General features: G+C 37.9%; 1 protein-coding gene across 1 annotated transcript in view; it reads right to left on the bottom strand.

The window, feature by feature from the left end:
- LOC113932779 (ATP-binding cassette sub-family A member 3-like) overlaps positions 1 to 14,349 on the bottom strand; it is a 192,146-nt gene that overhangs the window by 104,846 nt on the left and 72,951 nt on the right. Inside the window, exons 10-11 of the mRNA XM_027612191.2 lie at positions 13,787 to 13,968; positions 11,516 to 11,653 (exon numbers count right to left, since the gene is read on the bottom strand). Of these exons, the coding sequence (XP_027467992.2) occupies positions 11,516 to 11,653; positions 13,787 to 13,968 (320 nt within the window). The remainder of the gene's footprint in view (positions 1 to 11,515; positions 11,654 to 13,786; positions 13,969 to 14,349) is intronic.

Here is a 14,349-nt window from a genome sequence, read left to right as displayed (position 1 = left end):
GGGTCCTTTCTCTTTTCTTTTTGATAAATCTGGCTAGGGGTTTGATCTTATTAATTTTGTCAAAGAACCAGCTCCTAGATTCATTGATCTGTTCTAATTTTTTTTTTAATTCTATATCATTGGATTTCTGCTCTAATCTTTATTATTTCTCTTCTCCTGCTGGATTTAGGCTTTATTTGCTGTTCTTTCTCCAGCTCCTTTAGGTGTAAGGTTAGATTGTGCATTTGAGGCTTTTCTTGTTTCTTGAGAAAGGCCTGTATTGCTATACACTTCCCTCCTAATACCTGCTTTGCTGCATCACAAAGGTTCTGAACTGTCCTGTTTTCATTTTCATTTGTTTCCATTTTTTTTAATTCCTTTAATTTCCTGGTTGACCCATTCATTCTTCAGTAGAATGCTCTTTTACCTCCATGTATTTGTGTTCCTTCCAAATTTTCTCTTGTGATTGCATTCAAGTTTTAAAGCACTGTGGTCTGAAAATATGCATGGTATAATCTCAATCTTTTTGTATCAGTTGAGACCTGATTTGTGAGGCTGTATGTGATCTATTCTAGACAATGTTCCATGTGCACTAGAGATAAATGTGTATTCTGTTGCTTTAGGATGGAATGCTCTGAATATATCTGTGAAGTCCATCTGGTCCAGTGTGTCACTCAAAGCCCTTGTTTCTTGTTGATTGTCTACTTAGATGATCTGTCCAGTGCTGTGAATGGGGTGATAAGGTCTCCTACTATTATTGTATTATTATTAATGTGTTTGTTTAATTTTGTTATTAATTGGTTTATGTATTTGGCTGCTCCCAAGTTAGGGGAATAAATATTTACAACTGTTAGATCTTCTTGTTGGATAGACCCTTTTATTATGATAGTGTGTCCTTCCTCATCTCTTATTACAGTCTTTGGTTTAAAATTGAGTTTGTCTGATAGAATGATTGCTACCTCAGCTTTCTGTTGATGTCCATTAGCTTGATAAATGGTTCTCCACCCCTCACTTTCAATTTGGAGGTGTCTTTGGGAGTAAAATATGTCTCTTGTAGACAGCTTATTGATGGGTCTTGTTTTTTTATTCAATCTGATACCCTGTGTCTTTTGATTGGAGTGTTTAGTCCATTTACATTCAGAGTAATTATTGATAGATAAGAATTTAGTGCCATTGTATTACCTGTAAAGTTGCTGTTTCTATAGATTGTCTCTGTTCCTTTCTGGTCTATGTTACTTTTGGGCTCTCTCTTTGCTCAAAGGATTCCTTTTAATATTTCTTGCCAGGATGGTTTAGTGCTCACAAATTCCTTTAGTTTCTGTTTGTTCTGGAAGCTTTTTATCTTTCTATTTTAAATGACAGCCTTGCTGGATAAAGTATTCTTGGCTGCATATTTTGCTCATTTAATAGGTTAAATATATCATGCCAGTACTTTTGGGCCTGCCAGGTCTCTGTGGACAGGTCTGCTGCTAGTGTTATGTTTCTATCCTTGTAGGTTAAAGACCTCATGTCCTGTGCTGCTCTCAGGATTTTCTCTTTATCTCTGAAATTTGTAAGCTTCACTATTATATGTTGAGGTGTTGATCTATTTTTATTGATTTTGGGGGTTCTCTGTGACTCCTGGACTTGAATGACTTTTTCCTTCCCCAGGTTAGAGAAGTCCTCAGCTTCAATTTGTTCAAATAAACCTTCTGCCCCTGCCCTCTCTATCTTCCAGGAAGGACCCCTATTATACAGATATTATTTGCTTTATGGAATCGCTGATTTCTCAAAGTCTTCCTTCGTGACCCTGTATTTGTCTTTCTCTCTTCTTCTCAGCATCTTTATTTTCCATCTTTTTGTCTCCAAATCACTGAGTCTCTCTTCTGCCTCATTTGTGCTTGCTGTTAGAGCCTCCATTTTTGACTGCATTTCAGTAATAGCATTTTTAATTTTGTCCTAATTGGATTTTAGTTCTTCTATTTCTATAGGAAGGGATTCTCTATTGTCTTCTATGCTTTTTTTCAAGCCCAGCTAGTATGTTTATAATCATTGTTTCAAATTCTAGTTCAGACATCTTATATCCATATTGATTAAATCCCTGGCAGTGAGTACCACCTCCTGTTCTTTCTTTTGCGGTGAATTTCTCCATCTGATCATTATGTCTAGAAAAGAAGAAGAAAGAGAGAGAAAAGACAACATACCACCACCACCAACAACAGAAAAAAATAAAACAAACCCATAGAAAACACAAAGAAGACAAAATAAGAAAAAAAAATCAAACCAGAAACAAAATGGAACAAAATACTCGATCCTGGGTATATTTTGTTCTGCTTGTTAAAAGAAACTAGATCCCAAAACAGGAAAGAAAGAAAAACACATATATGCAAAAATAAAATAAAATAAAATACAATGAACAGAAACCAAAGAAAATATCTACATTTATATATGTAGATATATTAGAACTTATGTATAACATATATAAAAATAAAAAATAAAAAAGAATTGGAAAAGAAAATAAATGAAAAAAAACCTGAAAGACTAAAGAATAATTTAAAAAACTGTGAATGCTATATACTGTTTTCCCCAAGAGCTTAAGTTTTGAGTTTTGCAGTTCTCTGTAATCCGTAAACTTGTGTACTAGATGGTTGTTCCTGCTCGTCTCCTGGGGGAGGGGTCTGTTGTGCTGATTATCAAGTGCCCTTGCCCTGATTGACTTGTATCTCCCTTGCCAGGAGGCCGAGCTCAGTGTAAGCAGCTCCAGATTTGATTATGTGGCACTGGTTTGTTCCCTGAAGGCTCTAAGCACCAATGGGGAGATGCAAATGGCGGCACCCCACTCTCTAGGCCCAGAGCTGAAAGTTCGTGCCCCCACTCTTCAGTGAGCCCTCACAGAAAAACAATCAATCACTTTTGTCTCCCTGGTTTGCATCCGAATCTGTGTTCACTCAGCCCATGACTGATCATTTTTATCTCAGGCACACGACTAAATTTCAAGTCGCCAAATTTTACAGACTCCTGTGGCATGGACTGGTGCTGTTCCTCCCAGGGGAGGTGGGGAGAGAGGGGTACCTTTCCATGCTTCTCCCTTTTGCTGGGCCCCTGTCCAGAGAGTGGTCATGCAACAGTGCAGCAGTTCACAGTTTATGGCAACACTGAGCAGAAAGCTGGCTCCTAGACTGGCTGTTTTCAGCTGGCTTCCCTGTTCCTTTGCCGGGGAACTCTGCGACACTAAGGCACCTCCTGTAATTCTTGGACCCCAGGCAGCCTCAGCCCACACTGTCCCATGTGGGATTATGCCCCACTTCGTCACCTGAGCACCTCTGAGCCAGGGACAACCCTTACTGTAGCAGACTTCTAAAAGTTCCACTTTTGCATTTTGCTGCTTATAATACTTTTGGTAGCCTCCTTAAAGAGGCTCCCTCCCCTCACATTATCCTCTGATATATCTTCCCTGATTAAAGTCTCTGCATCTCCTACCTTCCAAAAAGTGGTCGCTTTTCTATTTGTAGAATTGCAGCATTTCTTTTCTCAGATCTCCAATTGATTTCACAGGTGTTCAAAATGATTTGATAATTATCTAGCTGAATTCCAGGAACCAGATGAATTTAGGGTCCCCTACTCCTCCACCATCTTAACTCTTCTCTGAAGTCATAAAGTTTTTAAGCTACAAACTGAAATTTAGCATGCTCAAGGAGCTAATAAAAATACAGTCTTCTCCAACATGAAAAGATCTTGGAAGTTAGAGGCGAGTGGGTGGTTCAGTCGGTTAAGCATCTGACTTCAGCTCAGGTCATGATCTCGGGGTCCTGGGATCAAGTCCTGCTTCGGGCTCCATGCTCAGCAGGGAGTTTGCTTCTCCCTCTTCCCCTGCCCCTCTCATCCTCTCTCTCTCTCTCTCTCTCTTTCAAATAAATAAATAAATTCTTTTAAAAAGTTCTTAGAAGTTCAAAGTCTCATTCTCTGACAAAAGTGCTGAATAAACTGAAAAGAGTAATTCTTAGATCCATTGGAGCTGAGGTCACAGGAGAAACCAATGCCTCAAAAATTGGGATGCTGGCTCGCTCAGCATCAGGGAAATCCAAATCAAAACCTCAATGAGATACCACCTCACACCCATCAGAATGGCTAAAATTAACAAGTCAGGGAACGACAGATGTTGGCGGGGATGTGGAGAAACGGGAACCCTCCTACACTGTTGGTGGGAATGCAAGCTGGTGCAACCACTCTGGAAAACAGTATGGAGGTTCCTCAAACAGTTGAAATTAGAGCTACCATTCGATCCAGCAATTGCACTACTGGGTATTTACCCCAAAGATACAAATGTAGGGACCCGAAGGGGTACGTGCACCCCAATGTTTATAGCAGCAATGTCCACAATAGCCAAACTGTGGAAAGAGCCAAGGTGTCCATCGACAGATGAATGGATAAAGAAGAGGTGGTATATATACACAATGGAATATTATGCAGCCATCAAAAGGAATGAGATCTTGCCATTTGCAACGACGTGGATGGAACTGGAGGGTGTAATGCTTAGTGAAATAAGTCAATCAGAGAAAGACATGTATCATATGACCTCACTGATATGAGGAATTCTTAATCTCAGGAACAAACTGAGTGTTACTGGAGTGGTTGGGGGTGGGAGGGATGGGGTGGCTGTGTGATAGACATTGGGGAGGGTATGTGCTACGGTGAGCTCTGTGAATTGTGCAAGACTGTTGAATCACAGATCTGTACTTCTGAAACAAATAACGGAACATATTTTAAGAAAAAAGTAAAAGAAGAAGATAACAGGAGAGGAAGAATGAAGGGGAGTAAGTCAGAGGGGGAGACGAACCATGAGAGATGATGGACTCTGAAAAACAAACTGAGGGTTCTAGAGGGGAGGAGGGTAGGGGGATGGGTTAGCCTGGTGATGGGTATTAAAGAGGGCACATTCTGCATGGAGCACTGGGTGTTATGAACAAACAATGAATCATGGAACACTACATCAAAAACTAATGATGTAATATATGGTGATTAACATAACAATAAAAAATTTAAAAAAAAATTGGGATGCTGGCAAATCACATCTCATGGGGAGCAGAAGCCACTGGAGCCAGCAACTTGTAAGACCACTTAAATGGTGACTGACAAATTCCTGATGGGTGAATGTGGGCTAGTGTGAAAGTAAAAAACTCCTGGAAAACAAGTTTTAGGAAGTCTGCAGACTTTAAGAGTTTATCTTCCAGGAGCCTCACCAGGTTTTCATGGTGAAGATTAGAGGAAAACATCCTTGGGCTTCCAGGAAGGGGACATGGGGGGAAGTAGCAATTTTGAAATATCTCAGGGGAAAATAAACAACTTTTCAATATGTCCAACTGTCTGTTCTCAGCAACAACGGCCTGTCCTCAAGGGAAGCTCCTTTATTAAAGCCTCACAGACATGTGGGAAAGTGAAATACCCAACTCCATCCCTGTAACCTTCCTGTCTCAACTAAGGAGGTGCATGAGAACTGATGAGCTCTGGGGAAGGTCAGAGCCCAGGGGCACAGGCATACTAAAAAGACTGAGACGTAGTCTGAGGATTACAGAACACTTTTCCTCCTCACCACTTTTCACCTCACTACCTCATCAGTAGGGCTTATATATAATAATGGGACTAGAGAAGAAAGAACCACAAGGCTCAAACTATTTAAGGGGTCTCTAGGAAAACGCAAAGACAAGAGAGGGCAAGAAAAAACAAGTACACTAGAGGAAACTAAAGCCTCTAACAACTATAAAACTTAAGTAAACAGTAAACACAGACTAATTCCTAACCAGACAAAAATGAAAGCTCATACTTAAAGAATAATTACATAAGTTCTATTAACCGATACATGATGTCTGGTTTTTGTTAAAAAATTAAAAGGCAAGGGAAAACACAGTCTGAATGGAATGTAGGGAACAGCCAGCTATATATATTGCAGAGATTTTGAAACTACCAGACTGGTAATATAAAATAACTATGTTTAATATGCAGAGGTCTCAGACGAAATGAAGAACAAATGTGTAATTTAAGCAGAGAGATGAAAACCCTAATAGAGAATCAAAAGGAAATGTCAGAAATCAAAAATATCATAACAGAAATGAAAAATACCATTGACGAGCTCATCAGTGAACTGGAAAGAATCAGTAAGCTTGAAGATACACTAATAGAAACATTCCAAACTGAAATAAAAAGAAAAAAAAAAGAATGAAAATAACCAGAACAGAATATCCAAGAACTGTGGGAAAAATACACAAGGGTAGCAAGCATACATGGATTGTTAGAAGAAGAAAGAAAGGAGCAGAAATATCTGAAACAATATGACTGAGAATTTTCTGAACTAATGGTAGACATCAAATTACAGATCTAGGAAACTCAGGGAACACTAAGCAGTACTAATGTTAAAAAACCCAGACCTGGACATATCATATTTAAACTACCAAAGACTAAGTAATAAAAATCTTTAAAAACAAAGATTTTGAAAGCATCAGGGGGTGGGAGTGTCAAGAACCTTACTTATTGAGCAATATAGATAAAAGTAGACTAGACTACTCTAGATGGGCAAAAAAGGAGGGACAGATAAAACAAGCAACAAAGAACAAAGGCAACAAATGTAAGACAGTTGTAATACTATAGACATTTATTCAACCATATTAATAATCACTTTACACAATAATGGACTAAATACACCAATTAAAAGAGACTTGACAAGGTAGATTTTTTAAAAAGATGCAATTATATATTACCTACAAGAAATCCACTTAAAATACAAAGACATAGAAAGATTAAAATTAAAGGGATGGAGAGAGATATATTATGGTGCACTAATAAAAGATATGGAGTACCTATATTAATTTTAGACAAAACAGACTTCAGAACAAGGAAAATTATCAGAGACAAGGAGAGGCATTACCAGAATGATGTCAGCAAGACAGTAGAATAAAATGTCCTCCGCTCTCCTCCCCCCACCACACATAAACAGATTTAGCAACTACCATGGACAAGAACAGCACTGTGAGATTTGTGGAGCTCAGAGGTAAGGTTCCAGCACCCTGGTGGAGCACAGAAACTGAGGGAAAAAGAAGCAGTTTCACTCTGTCCACGTTGCCTCTCCTCCAAGTCAACACAGAACAGCATCAAGAAAGATCCCTTCAGCCCACAATTTCTCCAGTAGCAGAAAGGGAGAAAGAGGTAGACATCCAACTTCCCCAGGTTTCTGTCTTTCCCACTTCTATCTTGCCTCACATGGAATGCCAGGGCAACTGACACAGCTAGACCACCAGGCAAGAGCTGGGACCAAAGAGAAAGGGCAAAGGCTCTCAGGTGGTGGTACTGCTGGATCTCAGTGGTAGCTCCACGGTTCCCATCGGATAGCCCTGCCTAGCCACAAAGTCTCGCTGGTAGATCCTCCTGGAAACAGAGGCCCACCAGCCAATCCTGTCAAACAACAGAGCCCCTTCCAGCAATCCTGTGGGATTGCAAAGGCCGGGCAGCCCTCCATGGCCAGAAAGCCCCACTAGACTACAGTCCCACTAGGCTGCAGACCACCAGCAATGGGCCCTGCCTGACCACAGACCCTGCAGTTCTCATAAAACGGTACACCCCATGAGCTGCAACAGTAAGCCACATCTGCCTATGGGCCCCACAAACTGGCCCACCCAGAATCCCAGGCTAGGCTGACTGGCAAATGGCTTTTCTTGCCAAAGGCAGTCAGTGAAGAATCGAGATAACTTCTTCTTAAATGTGCAGATACCAAGGCAAAGTTACAGGGATCATGAAAGATCAAGGAAATGTGATACCACTAATAAAGCTCCAGTAGCCAAGCCTAAAGAAATAGAGATTATGAACTGCCTGACAAAAAATTCAAAAATAATCATACAAAAGAAAGAAGATTAGTGGACTACAGGAGAACCCAGATATACAACTAACCAAAAACAATACATCAACAAATGAGAAGTTCAGCGAAGAGAAAAGCCATGAAAAAACAAAAATCCTACAGCTGAAGAATACAATGACTGAATTGAAAAAAAAAAATCAACAGAAAGCTTCAACAGCAGACTCAGTCAAGCTGAAGAAAGACTTAGTAAATTCAAATACAGGTCATTTGAAATTATCCAGTCAGAGAAGCAAAAAAGCAAATGAAAAATAATGAAGAAATACTACGGGACATATAAGACACCATGAAAAGAAACGACATATTCATTAAGAGAGTCATGGAAATAGAAGAGATAGAGAAAGGGGTAGAAAGTTTATTTGAAGAAAACTGGCTGAAAATTTCCCAGCTCTGGGGATAGAAATGAACATCTAGATTCATAAAGCTTAAAAATGCCCAAATAGTTTCAACCAAAGAAGTCTACATAAAGACACATTAAAATTACATTGTCAGCTCTTTTTCCTGGCGCCTCAGAGGAGGTAGCCTGTTTCAGGATGAAGCTGAACATCTCTTTCCCAGCTACTGGCTGCCAGAAACTCACTGAAGTGGACGAAGAATGTAAACTTCGTACCTTTTATGAGAAGCGTATGGCCACAGAAGTTGCTGCTGATGCTCTGGAGGGCTGCCTGGCCTCTGCAATCCCACAGGATTGCTGGAGGGGCTGCTGCTGCTGCTGCTGATGCTCTGAGTGAAGAATGGAAGGGTTATGTGGTCCGAATCAGTGGTGGCAATGACAAGCAAGGCTTCCCCATGAAGCAGGGTGTCTTGACCCATGGCCGTGTCCTCCTGCTGCTGAGTAAGGGGCATTCCTGCTACAGACCAAGGAAGACTGGAGAGAGAAAGCGCAAATCTGTTTGGGGTTGCACTGTGGATGTCAATCTCAATGTTCTCAACTTGGTCATTGAAAAAAAAGGGGAGGATATTCCTGGACTCACTGATACTACTGTGCCTCGTCGCCTGGGGCCCGAAAGAGCCAGCAGAACCCGCAAACTTTTCAATCTCTCTAAAGAAGATGATGTCTGCCAGTATGTTGTGAGAAAGCCCCTAAACAAAGAAGGTAAGAAACCTAGAACCAAAGTGCCTAAGATTCAGCATCTTGTTACTCCACGTGTCCTCCAGCACAAACATCGGCATATTGCTTTAAAGAAGTGGCACACTGAGAAAAATAAGGCTGAGGCTGCAGAATATGCTAAACTTTTGGCCAAGAGAGTGAAGGAGGCCAAAGAAAAATGCCAGGAACAGATTGTCAAGAGACAGAGGCTGTCCTCTCTGAGAGCTTCTACCTCTAAGTCTGAGTCCAGTCAAAAATGAGATTTTCTAAGAGTGACAAATAAATAAGATCAGACATCAAAAAAAGAATGACATTGTCACAAGTCAAAGACAAAGAGAATTTTCAAAGCTCTAAAAGAAAACTAAGTCATCATATACAAGGGAACCCACATAAGACTATCAGTGGATTTCTGATAAGAAATCCTGCAGGCTAGGAGACAATAGGATGGTATATATTCAAAGTACTGAAGGAAAAAACTACAAACCAACAATACTCTACTTAGCAAATCTGTCCTTCAAAAATAAAGGAGAGGTAAAGACTTTGTTAAACAAAAGCTGAGCAAGTTCATCACCACTAGACTTTCCTTACAAGAGGTGATAGGGGAAATTCTTCACGTTGAGATGAATCAATGTTAAAGAGCAACACGAAAGGATAGGAAAATACAAATATCATTGGTAAAGGTAAATATACAGACAAACGAATATAATAATACTGTAACAGTGGTACATAATCACTTTTAAACAGTATAAAAGTGAACAAACACAAAATGATTAACAGTAATTATAATTGCAAAATTTGTTAGTGGATACACACACAATACAGAAAGAAGTAAACACTGACATTAAAAACAAAGTATGGAGCCCCACGGTGGGTGTAGGGTTTACTTAAAAATAAAATAAAAACAAAAAGAACAATAAAAAAAAAGTGTGGAGAAGGAATAAAAGTGTAGAACTGTTGGATACAATTAAGGTTAAGGTGTTATCAGCTTAAAATAGATGTCATAATTATATGGTTCAATGCAGCTTCATGGTAACAACAAAGAAAAACTTATAATAGGCACACAAAAGAAAAGAAAAACAAAGCATATCACTACGAAAAAAATCCATCAAACCAAAAAAAAAGTAGACAGCAAAAGAAGAGAGGACAAGAGAACCATAAAACAGTCAGAAAAGAACAAAGTGGCAGTAGTAAAACCTGACTTATCAATGGGTTACTTTAAATGTAAATGGACTGAACTCACCAATCAAAAGACCTGGAATGACTGAATGGATTTAAAAAAAAAAAAAAAAGACCCAACTAAATCCTGTCTATGAGAGATTCACATATATTTAAGGACACACATGGGCTGAAAGTGAAGGGATAGAAAAATATATATCATACACATGGTAACCAAAAGAAAGAAGAGGTGGCTATACTTCTATCAGATAAAATAGACTTTAAGTCAAAAACAGTCACAAAAAACAAAGAGGGTGATTATATAAACATAGAAGGATCAATTCAACCAGAGATATTGCAATTATATGTGCACCCAACATCAAGCCACCTAAATATATAAAGCAAATATCAACATATCTGAAGGAAGAAATAGGCAGCAATACAATAACAGTAGGAGACATCAATAGTCCACTTTTTTTTTTAAAGATTTTTAAAATTTGTTTGAGAGAGACACACACAGAGAACAAGAGCGGAGGGTGGGGCAGTGGGAGAGGGAGAAGCAGACTCCCTGCTGAGCAGGGAGCCTGATGGGGGGCTTGATTCCAAGAACCTGGGATCATGACCTGAGCCAACGGCAGATGCTTAACCAACTGAGTCACCCAGGTGCCCCTCTATCAGTAATTACTTTAAAAGGCCTACATAGGGGCACTTAATTGATCCAAATAAACTAATATACCCAGGAACACCTCCTCACCAAAAGTTTGGACAAAGAAGAATTCAGCCAAATAGTCTAATGCATAACTGGTAGAATAAGTAAAACCACAACTGTAAACATAAATTAATATTTACACATCAAACCATCACAGTTCAAGCTAGACATTAGCTCTTATAGTGGGAGTAATGTAAAAGACACCATTATCATAATACAAAACTGGATTCCATTCTGAAGAAATGAGAAAGAAACATATGGATTTTTATTTTATTTGCACATCTTTCATTTTCATTTTGTTAAATAATTAATATGCTGAATACAACTTTTATTAACATCTTATGGTGGGGGTTAGGGCCATGGCCAGTGAAAACATTTACTATACACTATAAATTAACTTTCAGCTGCACTGGGAAAAATAGACTCATAAAACAGTACCTTGTACATGAGGTGCCTGAGTGGCTCAGTCGTTAAGCGTCTGCCTTTGGCTCAGGTCATTATCCCAGGGTCCTGGGATCGAGCCCCACAGCAGGATCTCCCTCCCCTCGGAGAGTCTGCTTCTCCCTCTCCTCCCCACTTGTGCTGTCTCTTGCTTTCTCTCTCTCAAATAAATAAACAAAATCTTCATTTTTAAATTGTTTTATTTTTTTATTTTTTTTAATTATGTTCAATTATAAAATCTTAAAAAAAGAAAACACAGTACCTTGTACAGATGTTGAATCCTGATACCAGCTGCCAAATCAACAGGCTCATCTTCAAAATAGTCACTTCTAGTTATATCAATAATTTGCTTATCTTCTTTCTTCTTAATGCTTAAAGCTTTACCAAACCAGTAGGATTTCTAAGAAAAGACCAAAACCATAGTCATCATGATATCAGTGAAAAATGAAATGCTCTTAACACTTTGGCTCATTTCACTTTGGTTTCGAGATGGGTTGAGGCACATAAATTGAAACAAAATTTGGAAGCAAACTGCCTAGAATGTGAACTTCAACACAATAAGCACAGAACCTGTTATTTAAAATCTCACTGTCCAAGAAGAAAGACAAAATAAAATCTACTTTAAAACGGATCAGTGAAAAGCATTCTATCACTCTAAGTCAAGTGTCTTTATTTGGTCATGCAATATACAGCCAGATCCCTGGAGATTCCTAACACATTTTCAATGAGTCTGAGTTCAAAATTCTTTTTCATAAAAATACTTTTAAAAATACATTTGTCTTTCTACTGCATTGATATTTTCATTGGTGGTGTAAAATCAATGTTGAATAAAATGCCTGGTGCTTTAACATAAATCAAATTAGTAGCATAAAACTGTAATAAACAGTCACCATCTTCTTCACCACCAGACACAATAAAAAAAAAATAAATAAATAAAATAAGTACATAAATCTATTTCACTTAATTGTGTCTTTTATGAAAAAGTAAAAATCACTTAAGTCTCATTCCTTGAATATGATTTTTTAAAATAGTCTGTGTGATAAAATGGAAAATACGAATAAAGTATCTCTATAGCAAATGAAAATATAATGGAAGCTCTGAGAAAATTACTTGTGTCATTGTTTGAGTTGTGAACTAGCCACTTGTTTCATGGATTATCACTTTTTTTGGAAAGAATGACAGACATAAAAATTATGTTTCTTTAGACCTGGACATCTAGCAGACATTTTCTTGAAACTTAATGAAGAGGTATTATTATTTCAAAGAAAAGAACTGACAACATTTGCTGCTAATGATAAAACTGGGACTTTCAAGTGAAAATTAGAATTTTGAAAAACTGATATCCACTACTGTGTGACAAATTTACAATTTTTAAAAACTATCATGATAACATCATGTTGATATTAATATATGTGATGCTTTGATAATGTATGATGAAATGTGTCATCACTTGGAAGGTATGTAGCAGTGAACCAATATTTTTCAAATAACCAAAATATGATGTTAACCATTTATGCATGGTTAAAGATCTATTCAAATCACAGGATACACCAATGAATATTATTATGAAACAGAATAAGAAATGTTTGTTAATGTGTTTTCAGATTCCAAACTTCAACTAACTGCAGGAAAATTACCATTAGTTGAGTTTTGGTGAAGTACAAAAGAATACCCAAATTTGTTTAAAAGGCTACTGAAATACTCCTCCATTTTTCAACTACGTATTTGCATGAGGCTGTATTTTCTCCATATATTTTAAACAAAAACACATCATGCAAAAGATTAAATGCAGAGCCAGATATACACTCTCCAATGAGAATTTAGTCATCTTTTATTAAGTAAATATAAAAGATATTTGAAAGAAATATAAAACAGGCCACTCTTCTAATATTTTTAAATTTTGAAAAAAAGCTATTTATCACCAAAATGTTGACTTCAACATGCAATGGGTTTATTAGTGATATATTTAAACGAGTTGATAAATATCTTTAAGATTTCTGTTTTAATATCCAAATATGGTTAATACTGATAGATAAAACCCATATTAACCACAGCTCTTTGGGGTGCTCAATAATTCTTAGGAGTATAAAGGATTTCTGAGACAAGAGTTTGGGAACCACTTGCTTTGAACCATAGAACAATAAAGAAGGGGACTGAAAAAAAGAGAGAGATGCTCTCCACTTTGCTATGGCTTTGATTCTAAGTAATTTGGGCTAATAATGGAAAAAAGCAGATGGTGATAAACCAGATATGAGACACAATTCATCTCCTCCTCACTAGGATCTAAGGACCCCACCACATATTCATTCAGATGGAGGTTTTTCTTTTTTCTGTAGAAAAGCCATTTGATTCTATTATACATGGCACAACGTTAACTTGTAATGGCTTTAGTTCAGAAAGAATAAAAACTGTATTAGTATCAGAAGATAGGAGCACAATAGGGAAGGTGTTCAAGGTAATAATGTTCACTGTTTGACAAACTAAATACAAAAGAACTGGGGCTTCTCTCAATAATAGAATCGTTAGAACTTACCTGCACAAAGAAATACCATGGCTTGGGCACACCATACTTCCCTGGAAAGACAGCATCTATATACCAGGTCATAAGGCCAAACAAGAAAGCATCAAATAAAAGCATTCCCATAATGTGAGCAAAACTAAGGTCATCATCTGGGTTCACTGGTGACAGCATGTTATTCCACTGGACACCATACTCTGAAACATAGTAGCAGACAGTTAGTTGAGGTGCCCAACTGTGACTAGAACAAAGTTATCCAGCTGCTTCATCATTAAACAACAAGAATGCACTGGTATTCTATGGAGACAGGTACTATTTGATATTTGCTGATACTTTGAAATTCAGACTGTCCGAGAGGATAATAAAGTAAGTAATGATACAACTTGCCTCTTCCTACAGCCAAACTCAACTAAAAGTTAGTAGCGACTGAGACAAAAATAAACAGTCATAAAAAGTCCATAAAGTAAGCTTTAAAGCCATAAACAGACCTACTGGTTGGGATGGTGGCCCTATTCCTCTATTCTCTTTCATGTGAATCTCCACTGAAATAACCAGCAAGATATATAAATTTGTAAATA

The sequence above is a fragment of the Zalophus californianus genome, chromosome 10 (assembly GCF_009762305.2).
Source record: "Zalophus californianus isolate mZalCal1 chromosome 10, mZalCal1.pri.v2, whole genome shotgun sequence".
Classification (NCBI taxonomy): Eukaryota; Metazoa; Chordata; class Mammalia; order Carnivora; family Otariidae; genus Zalophus; species Zalophus californianus.
Note: the sequence above shows the minus strand (reverse complement) of the source record. Positions and strands in the feature narration are given on the sequence as shown.